This window comes from Myotis yumanensis, unplaced genomic scaffold (genome assembly GCF_028538775.1).
Source record: "Myotis yumanensis isolate MYYU_CA2020_CCGP unplaced genomic scaffold, mMyoYum1.0.hap1 SCAF_4, whole genome shotgun sequence".
Taxonomy (NCBI): domain Eukaryota; kingdom Metazoa; phylum Chordata; class Mammalia; order Chiroptera; family Vespertilionidae; genus Myotis; species Myotis yumanensis.
Window position 1 is genome coordinate 99,220,638 of NW_027223755.1, and position 12,189 is coordinate 99,232,826.

Below are 12,189 nucleotides of genomic sequence, written 5' to 3' on the forward strand. Positions count from 1 at the left end.
CCCGGGGCTTCTCGACTCCCCGTCCCGGGCTCGGTTCCGAGCTTGCCACCCCCCTGGCCCAACCCAGGACCCGGGACGGTAGAACCCAGAGGTCAACCGGAAGCGGCGCGTGCAGGGCTGTAAACACTTCTCGCAGCGCCCCACCCCAGCGCTCTTCAGCCCCGCCCCCGCCCGCCACGTGACACATAGGTCCGCTCAGCCTCAGGGCCCGCCCCAAACGCCACCGCATTGGGCGGTCAGCTTTGTTTACCTTATATGGCCAGGTCCTAACACCCTGCGGTCGCCCATTGGCAGAGACGGAGCCTCACTCACTTGACGTCACTCGGGACCGTATGTTGCAAATAAACTGGAGCATTCTGGGTATAGGAGTTCGGGGCCTTTTCCGGAACTGGCTCCGCGCGGTCCTGGCGCCTGCAGGTTAGGGCGAAATTTCCGGCAAAGAGCACCAGATTTTGCGTGGGAAAGTGGGAGCGTCGCAGGGAAGGAACCCCGAGGCAACAAAGACTGCCAGCCTCGCCTGCCCATCAGGGTGCCATTCCTACCTAACCCCAGAAGTTGCTCGGGCCTACTGTGTACCTGACCGAGCGCCAGGCCAGGGAGGGACCCGCTTCCCAAGTGCGCGATGCGCTCGGGGTGTTGGGGAGACTTGGAAGGCTTCCTGGAGGCGGTGATTTTGAGCAGAGTTTTAAAGGGCAAATTTATTTATTCTCTGAACGAATATAGGCGCCTACTATTTGCCAGATCTCTGGGGCCTCGCGGCTTAGTGCTGCTGATTTGTGCCAAAACTGCTAGGACCCTCTCCCTTAAAGGGTGCACCCACTCACCAGAGGGATGCCAACCACATCCCAGCTCGCCAGGGTCTTGACAGAGACCTCTGTGGCCTCCGCCTGCCGACCCCCGTTAGTGCCAGGGCAGGGGCGCGGATGCCCAGCTCTCGTCACGGCCCGCCTCTGCACACAGTAGGTGTCCAGCGTCGGACAGTTCGGCCCCCAGCCCCCGATGGAGCGCGGGCGGGCGCGGGCGGACTACATCTCCCAGCATGCCCCCCGCAGCCCCGGAGCCAGGCGAGGCTCGGTGAGTCAGAGCCGCACAGTAAATATTTGTATTAGCCGGAGCCGGCTCGCTAATGGTGGACGCGTGAAGCGGAGGAGCGGGCAGCGCGGCGGCGGTGGCGCCATGTCCGTGAACATGGATGAGCTTAAGCACCAGGTCATGATCAATCAGTTCGTGCTGACGGCCGGCTGTGCGGCCGACCAGGCGAAGCAGCTGCTGCAGGCGGCCCACTGGCAGTTCGAGGTGCGCGGCCGAGCGCCGGGGAGCCGGGGACCGGGGTCGGGGTCCGGTCCCGCGGAGCGTGTGCGGTGTGGACACGTGCGGTGCGCGCTCCGCCGGGGCCGGGGTGCGAGGGGGCGTGCTCTGGGCCCGCTGTCCGGCGATCGCGCGCCCGGGTCCGAGTCCCAGCGCGCTCACGCGGCGGGCTGGTCGGGCCTGGCGGCGCGGCCGAGTCTACGCGGCCCCCGGAAACGCCGCCCGCGCGGGGTGAGCGGGAGGGGCGGCTCGCCCCCTCCGGGGCCCCGAATCTCGGACCCTAAGTTCCTGGGCGGTGAGGATGCGGGGACCCCCCACTTTTGTTCCTGTTAAGGCCAGGGCGGGGCGGCACTGGGGCCGGGACACAGACAGTGGGGCGGACGGCCGGAAGGAGGACGCCCCAGGCCTGGGTCGAGCGGGACACGCTCTACCCGCTTTCAGTCCCCCCTCCCCGAGCCTCGGGGTTGGGTCTGAAGAGCCCTGGGGCCCACGGGCGGAGTCGCCCCGCGTGTGTGGGTCTGCGTGCCTGGTGGGCAGCCCAGAGGCGCGTGTGCCAACGTCCATGTGCATTTGTATTTACGCACGCGCCACGCTGCGTGTGGGCATGTTGGCGAGTGTAAACACGCAGTTCACCTGGGGCGCGGGTTGGGGCGCGGGTGCGGGGTGTGTGCTCCGTGCGCATACACGTCGCTGTGTTACAGCTAGTGGCCATGCGTGTACACCCGAGTGTACGGTGCTGTCTCGGGGTCCTCCTGTGTTGGCAGGGGACTCCACCTGCAGAGTGCAGGCGAGGTGTGCGGTTCAGTAGCTTCAGCCCTCACCGGCCCCGTGCCCCAGGCCTCCCTGACCCATAGAGCGCTAGTGCCCAGGCTTGTGCTACCGAGAAGCTACTTTCCTAACTCAGCTGCCCCAGAAATAATTCGAGGTAGTATCTAGGGATGAGGCCAGAGCCACTTGAGCCCCACTCCTCACAGGTCTAAGGGCCCCAGCCTCAGGCAGTTGTACTCTGCTCAGCAGGGACCCAAGAGCCGAGTTCCCATGGGGAGCCAGCCCCGGAAAGGCGTTTGGGCTTGCAGGAAGGACCAGGAGCCAAGGGAGCTTCCTGGGGGTTGGGAGGGATCGGTCTGGAGTGGCAGTGGCCTATCCACCCAAAGGACCCTTGCTTCCTGCCAGAGATCTGATGACTGTGCGACCCTCACTCCAGAAGATGCTCTCTCTCTCTGGGAAGGTCATTTCCCCTCTCTGGCCTCAGTTTTTTCCTTTGTAACTTGGGGGTGCAAGTTGACCTCTAAGGGGTGAATAGCCCCCCACCCTCAGGGCTGGCAGCCGCACCCTGCAAGAAGCTCCCTAATCAGCTTACTTGTCTCTGGGGCTGGATGTAGCAAAACTTGCAAAACCACATTCATGGCAGTTTGCTTGAGTCCCACATCTGCATACATGGCTCCCTTCCTGCCTGGGGCTGGGCAGGCAGGTGTCCAGTGGGCAGGCACTCTCAGTCCAGCCCTCAGAGTCTGGCAATAGCGTAGTGGTCACTCAGGCAGTGTAGGTTGTTGTTGATAGATCACAGGAATTGAAAATATGGTTTTGAGGATTGAAATGTGTGTGGGGGGGGAAACTCTGATCCCAAGCAGGGGCAAGAGCAGCTTGCACACTGGGGGCTCTAGTGGCCCCCTAGGGGTAGGACCCCAGTGCCTGGGGTTCCCTGGCCTCAGTTTCACCATCTGTAAAACGGGGATATGAATACAGGAAGGTTCACTTAAGGTGGAAATGGGTCATGAACCCTCAACCAAACCTTAGGTCTCAGGGTGGGAGTGAATGAGAGGTTCTTTATGGCTAACCCCCTCTGCCTTCTATGGAAGCTGCCTTTTTGGGTCACATTCTCTGTGATTCAGGTGTTAATGGGGACAGAGGCTGCAGGGGGAGGAGGAACTTCTGTTTCCTTAAAGGGTGGGGCAGATGTTTCTCCTTGAAATTCTCACACTCCGTGGCCTTTGGAGCTACTGTTAGGAGAAGAATGGTTTGGGTGTGTCCCTGGGGCTCCATGGGTGGGGCTGGGGGTCATGAGGAGGTGCTTAGAGACTAGTACTTGCCTTCCCCTAGCTCCCACACCCTATTTGGTGACACAGGTGGGGTTTTTCAGCAGGAAATGCCCAGAATAATCATTTGATTTTACTTTAAGAAAACTACAAAAACCCCAGGGAAACCCTTGGGAGCCAGGTTGGGTTTCTGGGTATGTTAGGGGCGGGGGAGGGGATGGGCAGCGTAGAGCTGTGAGAAGGCCAATCTGAGGGGGTGGTGATGGGAAGAATGAGAATGGCAGGGGCTGCTTAGAGCTGGGCCTGGGACTTGGCAGAGCCTGCCAGACCCTTCACACACTTGACGGGTTCCCTCACCAAGCACTTTCGCAAGAGCAGCTGGTTTCCTTATTTTCTTTGACGCCCTCCTGCAGGGGCTGAGCCAGGACACACCAAATGCCAGCACCTCCCTGGGGGCTCTTAGAGGCCAACACTGGAGCCCCCTCACTCCAGTCCCCAGGGCCTCCAGATGAGCTGGTCTGACCCAGGCCAGCTCTCATCCCCCTTTCCTCACAGTCCTGGGTGTAAACCCCACCTCTGCCATCCTCCTGCTCTGTCACCTTGAGAATATTCTGCTGGAGACTCAGGTGAGCGGGGCAGGGAGTGCAAACCAAGACCATCCTACTTAATTCTGGGTCTCCCAGCTGGAACCACAGATCTTAGGAGGTTACTGTTGCAAGGGAGGGAACTTGGAAGCCACCTAGTTCAGTCTCTTTGTGGAAAAAAACTGAGGCCCAGACAAGGGTGGAGTTCCTCGGTCAGCCAAGGAGAGGGACAGATGGATCACAGACTTGACATCTAGGGGCCTTGGCTCAGAGATGAGGAAACAGGCTCAGAGAAGAGTAGGGGCTTACCACCCACGGAGTTGGTGATAGTTGGGCTGAGGTCTCTGGGAGGCCTTTCCCCGTGAGACTGACCAGGGTGCTACCTGCCACCCAAGTCACAGTGCTGACACCAGGTATGTGCAGATTGGAGGCACCTGGTGCCCAGGTGGCAGACATTCATGAGGGTCTTCACCACCCACCATACCTACCCACGGGTCCCAGGTGCCTCCTTGGGAGGTGGTAAGGCTCAAGTGGTGACAGGCCCAAGGTGGCATCAACTCCCAGAGAGCCTGGGAAGGAAGGAGGTAGCAGCAGGGTCGGGCAGGGGTCTGAGAGTTAAGCTTGGGCTTTTCTTCCCACAGACGGCCCTCAGCGCCTTTTTCCAGGAGACCAACATTCCCTACAATCACCACCACCACCAGATGGTAAGTGTCCCCTATGGCTTCGGGGGCAGCTATGGCAGGGGTCTCCAGTTTAAGCTGCAGTGGCTCTTGGCCATGGAGGGGCCACCAGCAGGTGTAGCAGGCCAGCCCATTTCAGCACCGCACCTTTCCTTTGTGAGCCCCTGACTGGTGGACTGGGGGGCAAGGAGCATGTGTGTCCAGCTAGGAGCCATTGGGAGATTGGGGTCTCCCAGAAAGAGTGCTCACCCCTCCCTCTCTGCTCTCCTCCCCACAGATGTGCACTCCCGCCAACACCCCTGCAACGCCTCCCAACTTCCCAGATGCCCTCACCATGTTCTCCCGTCTCAAGGCCTCTGAGAGCTTCCACGGTGGCGGCAGCGGCAGCCCAATGGCTGCCACGGCCACATCACCCCCGCCGCACTTGCCCCACGGTGCCACCGGCAGCTTTGCAGCGCCCAGCTGGCCAATGATGGCTTCACCCCCAGGGGGACCACAACACCACCAGCCACAGCAGCCGCCCCTGTGGACTCCGGCACCCCCTTCCCCGGCGTCAGACTGGCCACCCTTGGCCCCCCAACAAGCTGCCTCAGAACCAAGGGCCCACCCTGCCATGGAGGCTGAGAGATAAGGGAGGCCCCTCCCCCCTCCCGGAGGCCAGGACCCCGTGGGGCGGGGGAGAAGACATCTCCACTGGCCCCCTTTACCCTCTGTCTGCACCCCCATTCCCTGGAGCCCTGGAGGGGAGAGACTGGACCCCCTGTGCCAGCACACAGGCTGCCTGCAAGTATGCAGAAGTGCAGGCACGCAGCACCCAGCTTGCATGGATTTGATTCAGATCATCTGGGTGCTGGTGGACAGAACTTCAGAGACCAAACAGTCTTTCCCAGAGGACTCACCCCACCTCAGGAGGCTTCGGAGACTTGCCTGGCTCCTACCGGAGACTTGCGCTCCTACCGTGGAGCTCCTTGGGGCAGGCAGGCCTAGATCCCCACCCTCGGGAATGCAGAGCCTTCTCCGCATGTGTGCGTGTGGCTGTGTCTGTGTATTTATACGTATGTTACTCAAGAAGCAACCTAGTTTATGGGGCAGCTGGACTTTGCATGTTAGAGTGAGCCCTGAGTCCCTTGCCCGCTGTCCCCCTCCCCAGGGCCCTCTTCTCTCCCCCAACTCAGCAGCCAGCCTTCCTATTCCCTGCAGAGAAAAGGATTGTGGGAAACTCCAGGACTCTTCCCACCCATCCCCCAGTGCCTGCCTGCTGGGACTGCCTGCATGCCTTGCCCAGAGCCCGGGGGTACCCCATACCCATTTCCTTTCCCCCTTTTAACAAAGGAGAAGAAAGAGTTCCAAACCACCACCAGGCTCTGTGGTCTTGCCTCTTATCCTAAGCTTTGCTGCCAGCTGGCTCTTTGAGGGGAGGGCACAGCCAGCCAGAACAGAGAGCTACCCTCCAGTCCCGCACTGCTCCTGTGTGTTGCTGTCTTTTCATCCACAACATGCACTGGAATCTTCCCCCCTACCTAAGGCTTTTCCCATGAAGTTAGTTTCTGGCCTGTGTTCCCAGAATCCCAGCCTCTGTCTGCCCACCCTTCCCCCTTCCTGGCTAGAGGGATCCAGACCTCCAGGGCTAACAACTGCCTTCCGGTCTGCTGGAGTTTCACATAAAGACCTTTCTTCCTGTCTCCAGGCCCCAGTGGCTCGCTGTGGGCTGGACCCTCAAGCCCAACCTCCAGCAAACTTGCTGGGTGGGGCAGGGCCTTCCCCTGGGGAGGCGCCGGCCACAGTGCCTGTAGTCCACAGGCTTAAATGCAGAGCCAGTGAGGGCTAGGGACAGGACCAGGCTGGGGCAGAGTCCAATCAGTGCTCAAACCATTGGTCAGTAAGGAGACAGGCCACTCGGGGGTGACAGGCAGTGGATCTGGGCTGCTTCTGAACTGGGCTGGGGCAGGTACCTATTCTAGCCCCAAGGAAAAGCCTGATGCTCCACACTGCCCTGGGCTACCCACACTGGGGGGAGGGTGCCTGGGGCCCTCTGCAGTTCCTCACCAGCAGACAGCACACCCTAATCGGGGAGCAGCCCAGTGCCCAGCCCGTCTGGGCACCGCAGCCCTACGTGGGTTGCGCCTGGCGGGAGTTTCTTCTGTTTCGGAAGGCCTCTGCCTGACAGGCCTTGCGACTCACCACCATCAGTCCTCTCGCTCCCAGGGATGGGGCTGTGCTTCCCAATGAGGATGCCACGGCCCAGCTCTGTCTCGACCCGCTTGTCCTGGACAGGCTCTTGACGAAGCCCACCTGGGATGACTCTTTACTCTGATTGTCACTGAAGACCGACCTCTGGGCCCCCACTTGAGCTGTTGCTTACATCCCGGAGTGTGTCCTCACCTCGAAACCCACTTTCCAACAGCCTCTTGGTTTCAGAGAGGACACAGCTCTGCCTGAGCAGCAGCTTTTGGATGGAAGGAAATTCTCAGGAAATTGTCACATCCCCTCTTCAAGTGGTAGGAAAATGATTTGTAGAAGCAAGCATTTCTGGGTTATCAGCTGTGTGGGGTGAGCAAGCCTGGGCTCTCCCAGCAAGCTAATTACTGGGGTGGCTGTATGTTATGGAACAATAGGAAATGGTGCACCATCTAGAATTTGCCGTCCTGGAGGATGCAGGGCTCAACCCCAGGCAGGCCCCTGTGTGGTGTGTACTTGAACCACATCCTCACTGCTCAAAGTGGTCCTCAGACTAGCAGCGTCACCTGGGGCTTGTTAGAGATCGGACCTCAGGGCCCAGTTTGAGAAATGTCCCCGGTAAGTGCTGGTATGTTGGGAGGTGAGGCCCATTTTTGTTTCTGGGGGCCATGTGAGCTGAGTCTGGAGGTCCCAGGGGTCACATTAGGCTAGAAGGGATCTGAGGTTCCTGTAGACATTGGTGCTGGATCACTACCTTGTGGGCATCCTGTGCACTGTGGGATGTCAGCCAGCATCCCAGTCCCTACCGAGTAGATGCAGGTGTGACAACCAAACTGTCTATAGATAAGGCAAAATGTTCCCTTTTCCGCACAGAGAGTCCCTGCTCAAGGCTGGTCCCACGGCTGGCTACACAGCAGAGCCTCCTGGAGGCTCTGAAAAGATAAGCACCCCCAGATTCCTGGGCCCAGTGTCAGAATTCCTGGGGTGGGGGTGGCCCTGACAGTATAGTTCTATTTACTTTTTAAAATATGTTTTTATTGAGTTTTAGAGAGAGAGGAAGGGAGAGGGATAGAGAGAGAGAGAGAGAAACATCATCGATCGGCTGCCTCCTGCATATCCTTCTCTGGGGATCAAGCCCACAACCCAGGCATGTGCCCTTACCTGGGGAATAGAACTGCCACCTCTTTTTTTTTTTAATGTATTTTTACTGATTTCAGAGAGGAAGGGAGAGGGAGAGAGAGAGAAACATCAATGATGAGAAAGAATCACTGATCCGCTGCCTCCTGCAGGCCCCACACTGAGGATTGAGCCTGCAACCTGGGCATTTGCCCTTGACCGAAATCGAACCTGGGACCTTTCAGTCTGCAGGCCGACGCTCTATCCCCTGAGCCAAACCGGGTGGAGCAAGAACTGCCACCTCTTGGTTCATAGGTTGATCCTCAACCATTGAGCCACGCTGGCCAGGCCTGACAGTATAGTTTTAAACACTTCCAGAATATTGTTGATTGACTCATGAGCAAATTAAAAAGCATTCAATTGCCCTAGGCGTTTTGGCTCAGTGGATAGAGTGCCGGTTTGCGGGCTGAAGGGTCCCAGGTTTGATTCCAGCCAAGGGCACATGACGTGCCTGGGTTGTGGGCTCGGTCCCCAGTGGCGGGGGGGGGGGGGGCACGGGGGACGCATGCAGGAGATAGTTGATCAATGATTCTCATCATTGATGTTTCTATTTCTCCCTCTCCCTTTCTCTCTAAAATCAATAAAATTCCTTAAGAGCTATTAATGAGAAATAAAGTTTAAAAAAATAAAAACCCATTGCACACTTTAAAAGATGGGCATTGTAGCATGTTAATTATGTCAAAGCTGTTTTTAAAGGTAAAATAGCTCCCAAGTGCTTCCCACTAGGCACATACCTTTCCCAGCCCCCGAACTTACAAAGCATAAGGGTCCCTTGGGTGCTTGAGGCAACCGTTCTGGAGGATGGCCCAGTGATACGGTTTTTAATAAATGCACCAGGCAAGGTGGGACCCAGAGCAGGAGGAAGCAGAGGGCAGGGCCGGAGCTGGGGACTCCGGTACTTTCCAGCAGTGCAGAGAGCGGCCCTGCCAGGTGTGCCTGGAGCCCCCTGGCTGAGCATCTCCAGGCAAGGGAATGGCTGCAGAAGTGAGTTGGCCAAACTCAAGGGGAGCCAGAGGTGGGCCTATGCAGGTGCCACAAGCCCTCAAACTGACACACAGAACCAGGAATCTTCCTTAGCTTCCCCAAGCCTGGAAGCTCAGGAGTAATACCAAAGGCATCAATAACCATCTATTACATATTCAAGTGTAAACAGGCTAAAAAGTAAAGGTGCTGGTATACGAATGGAACAGATATTTACAGCCAGGTTCAGCTGAATCTCAGGTGACTCTCAGGCACCTCCTGGGAAAATCGGCCTTGTCACCTCAAAGTCCACCCTCTTTTGGGCTTGGTCACCTACATGACCACCAGACTTGAGCTTCAAATGACTGTTTCCAAAATTCCACTTTAAAAACACCATTTGCATCCATGAAGTTGCTTACAGGAATGTGATTGGAGCTCTGCGTATCTCATTTCTGAAGAGGGGATGTGGCAGCATTTGGGAATGATGACCTGGCCTCCCGAGAACAAGAGGCGGCTGCACCCTCTGGTCTGCCATTAAAAGAGGGGGGTATGGTTGTCTTAGGGCAGTGGTCAGCAAATTCATTAATCAACAGAGCCAAATATCAACAGTACTTCTTCAAAATAGACTTGCCCAGGCCGAAAACCGACTTCTGCCCATGGGCCATGAAGTTTCAATCGCACTGTATGCGCGCCCGCGCGTGGTATTTTGTGCAAGAGCCACACTCAAGGGGCCAAAGAGCCGCATGTGGCTCGTGAGCCACAGTTTGCCGACCACAGTCTTAGGGGGTTATAAACTCACAGTCCCATAGTGTGCTGTTTGGCTTGCATAGTGTGTTTTTTTTTTGTCTGCCAACATTTTCAAATGAGGATAGTTTACATGAAATGCCTCCCTTCTGGCTTATCTTGGAAATTTGTAACATTGACGTTCCCTCATGGCCACAGCTGGCTGAAGCGGACCATCACAGTGAGGACACAGCCAGCCTGCCCTTGACCAGCCAGCCATTCCACTGGCCACCAGGATATGTGTGTGTGTGTCCAACTCCTGTCCTGTCTTGGAATCAGGTGGGATCTCGCTTTCCCGGGAGGAGCTTTGGACGAAAATGCCCTGCTCTGTGGGGTGGGGGTGGGGGGCACCTGGCGGGTGAGTGGTGACTCTAAAATGCTTTCTGTGGGCAGGCAGGGCTCCTTCACACAGCTTTAAAGAGAGGAGGGCTTGTTCCCCTGCAATATTCTCTGGGTGACAGGGACGCTCCCAGGGCTGCTGAGGGTCCCCAGGGTCTTCCTAGGGTTTGCTGAGAACACATTGTGCCTCCGAAGAAAACCTCACTGTCCCTAAGGCTGGCCCCCAAACCCAGTGGGCGGGGCTGCTGGGGCCGGGATCTCTGAGGGGCTTTTCATAGCAGGACTCATTTGAGGACAGACTGGCTTTGACTCCAGTTGCTTCCCAGTGTCAGTGTTGGGGAGGCTGCCTGGGTTGGGCCAAAAGGAGATATTTTGAGGCAAAGCTGTCTCCAATTTCTACATTTGGAAAGGTCTCTGGTTGCTTAGGCACAGCTATGATTGGGCAATATATGTATTTCCAATGAACCTTAAAAGAATACCACTCTTTTAGGGGTGGGGTGCTAGGTCCTCTTCTAGGGTGGCTGAGGCCTCATCCGTGGCACAGTAGGAGGTGCTGGGAGCCTGTCGGCAGAGTTCTGCTCTGCTTTCTGGGGCCATTTCTTATCTGGGGAATAACAGCTGCAAATACTGGTGGGGACATTTTCTACGGATCCTGGTGAAGCCATGAGCAGGAGGAGGGAGGAGAGAAGCCCTTCTCCGGCAATTGTGTGGGGGTTTGGAGGGTCTCTGCCTAAATCCATACAAAGTCAGGGGTCAAGCCAGCCAAGGTGATGGTGATGGGGACCAGTGTGGACTGATTTCAGAGTGCCTGCACAGAAGGCACTGCCTCACTGCCGCCTCTGGCAGCCTGCGTTTGGGGACTGGTAGTGCTTTTTCCAATGCAGATCCACTTGTTTGGGACACACGTTTGCTGTTGTTGTCGTTTATACCTTAGGGTTAATGAGTTCCTGGTCATTGAAAAGGAGAAAATGTTTAGTGACCCTTTAACTTGCATCGGTGGGTTGTGGGACTGGGTTTGGGGGTGCAGGGTGGTCACACAGCATCTCCATTCTGGCAGCACCTTAAGGCATGACCCTCTGCTTGGCAAGAGGCATTTCCTTCCCTTCCTGCAGGCTCATTCATGCAGCCCTACATACTGGCCACCCCACATGACTTCCACCTTATATGACCAATTTATCTGTCTTAAAACGGAAAGTTCCAGAGCTCCCCCACCCACCCCCACCCGGCGCACACACACACACACACACTCAGGCAGTTGGGTCACCCTACTCCCTGTCCAGCCTGGCCCTGCCACTGTGTCCCAGGCTGGGGCTGTGGTCCCCTTTGCAGAGGAGGAATCTGGACCTAGGACCCTCCGAAATGCCTATTCTGCTGACTCCACCCCTTGTTCTGTCCGTTCCCCAAGCGCCTTCCCCTGCTGGGGTGGGGTGGGTCACCCTCCTGAGGCAGCTGCCCTGGCAGTGGGCACAGCACCTCCCCTCCAAATTTCAAGGCCTTCAGATCCCACCCCGTGGGGCTGGGATCAGGGAGGGGGAGTTCTGCAAGGATTCTGCCTGCATCTCCACCTGGGACCAGGCCAAAGGCCAGCTTCCCCCACCCCATGGGGGAGAGGACTGTCGTCTTTCAGGATTGCTCCTGGCTGGCTGCAGTTGGGACTGCTGTTTCCCACCTTCCAGAGCATTGAGGGCTCTGTCAGAAAGCAACCGATTACACAGTGATTCCCAGGTCTCACTCCACTCCCTGGGCTACAGGAACCAAATAGAGCACTGACTCTGAGAAGGCAGCTTTGAGGGGCTGAATGGGGATTGATATGAGGGGCAGAGAGTGGCGAGCCCAGGTGCCTGTGGGTGCCCTCATGTCAGGGTTTCAAGGGACAAGGCTGGCATGGAGCTTTCCCAGGAACTCCAGCTGCCTGTTTGCCAGAGCCCAGGCTATATCTCCCTTCCTTGCCTCAGAGAAAGTCCAGGCCCTCTTACCTGTGTACAGCATCCAAGAAGTATGGCCTCGTGGGTGGGGGCTGGAGAGCTGAGGCCTCACTGTTACTCTGGGCAAGTCACACCAATGTCCCTGCCCACAGCCCCTGATTTGTCCACCATACAGGCCTGGGGCAGCTCAGGGCACTTTGCCACAGTGGGAGGTGTGACA

General features: G+C 57.4%; 1 protein-coding gene across 1 annotated transcript; it reads left to right on the forward strand.

Moving 5' to 3' along the window:
• The first annotated feature begins 1,078 nt into the window (after positions 1-1,078).
• UBALD1 (UBA like domain containing 1) lies at positions 1,079-5,965 on the forward strand. The gene is made up of 3 exons (XM_070413077.1): positions 1,079-1,296; positions 4,570-4,632; positions 4,886-5,965. The coding sequence occupies exons 1-3, from the start codon at positions 1,177-1,179 to the stop codon at positions 5,237-5,239; spliced, it is 537 nt and encodes a 178-aa protein (XP_070269178.1). The 5' UTR covers positions 1,079-1,176; the 3' UTR covers positions 5,240-5,965.
• Positions 5,966-12,189: the final 6,224 nt, after the last annotated feature.

Excerpts from the sequence above, each read along its gene's own strand:
- UBALD1 (XM_070413077.1), top strand. The coding sequence starts at position 1,177 with ATGTCCGTGAACATGGATGAGCTTAAGCACCAGGTCATGATCAATCAG. Across the intron at positions 1,297-4,569 it reads CGGCCCACTGGCAGTTCGAG|ACGGCCCTCAGCGCCTTTTT; the intron begins GTGCGCGGCCGA and ends TTCTTCCCACAG. Across the intron at positions 4,633-4,885 it reads ATCACCACCACCACCAGATG|ATGTGCACTCCCGCCAACAC; the intron begins GTAAGTGTCCCC and ends TCCTCCCCACAG.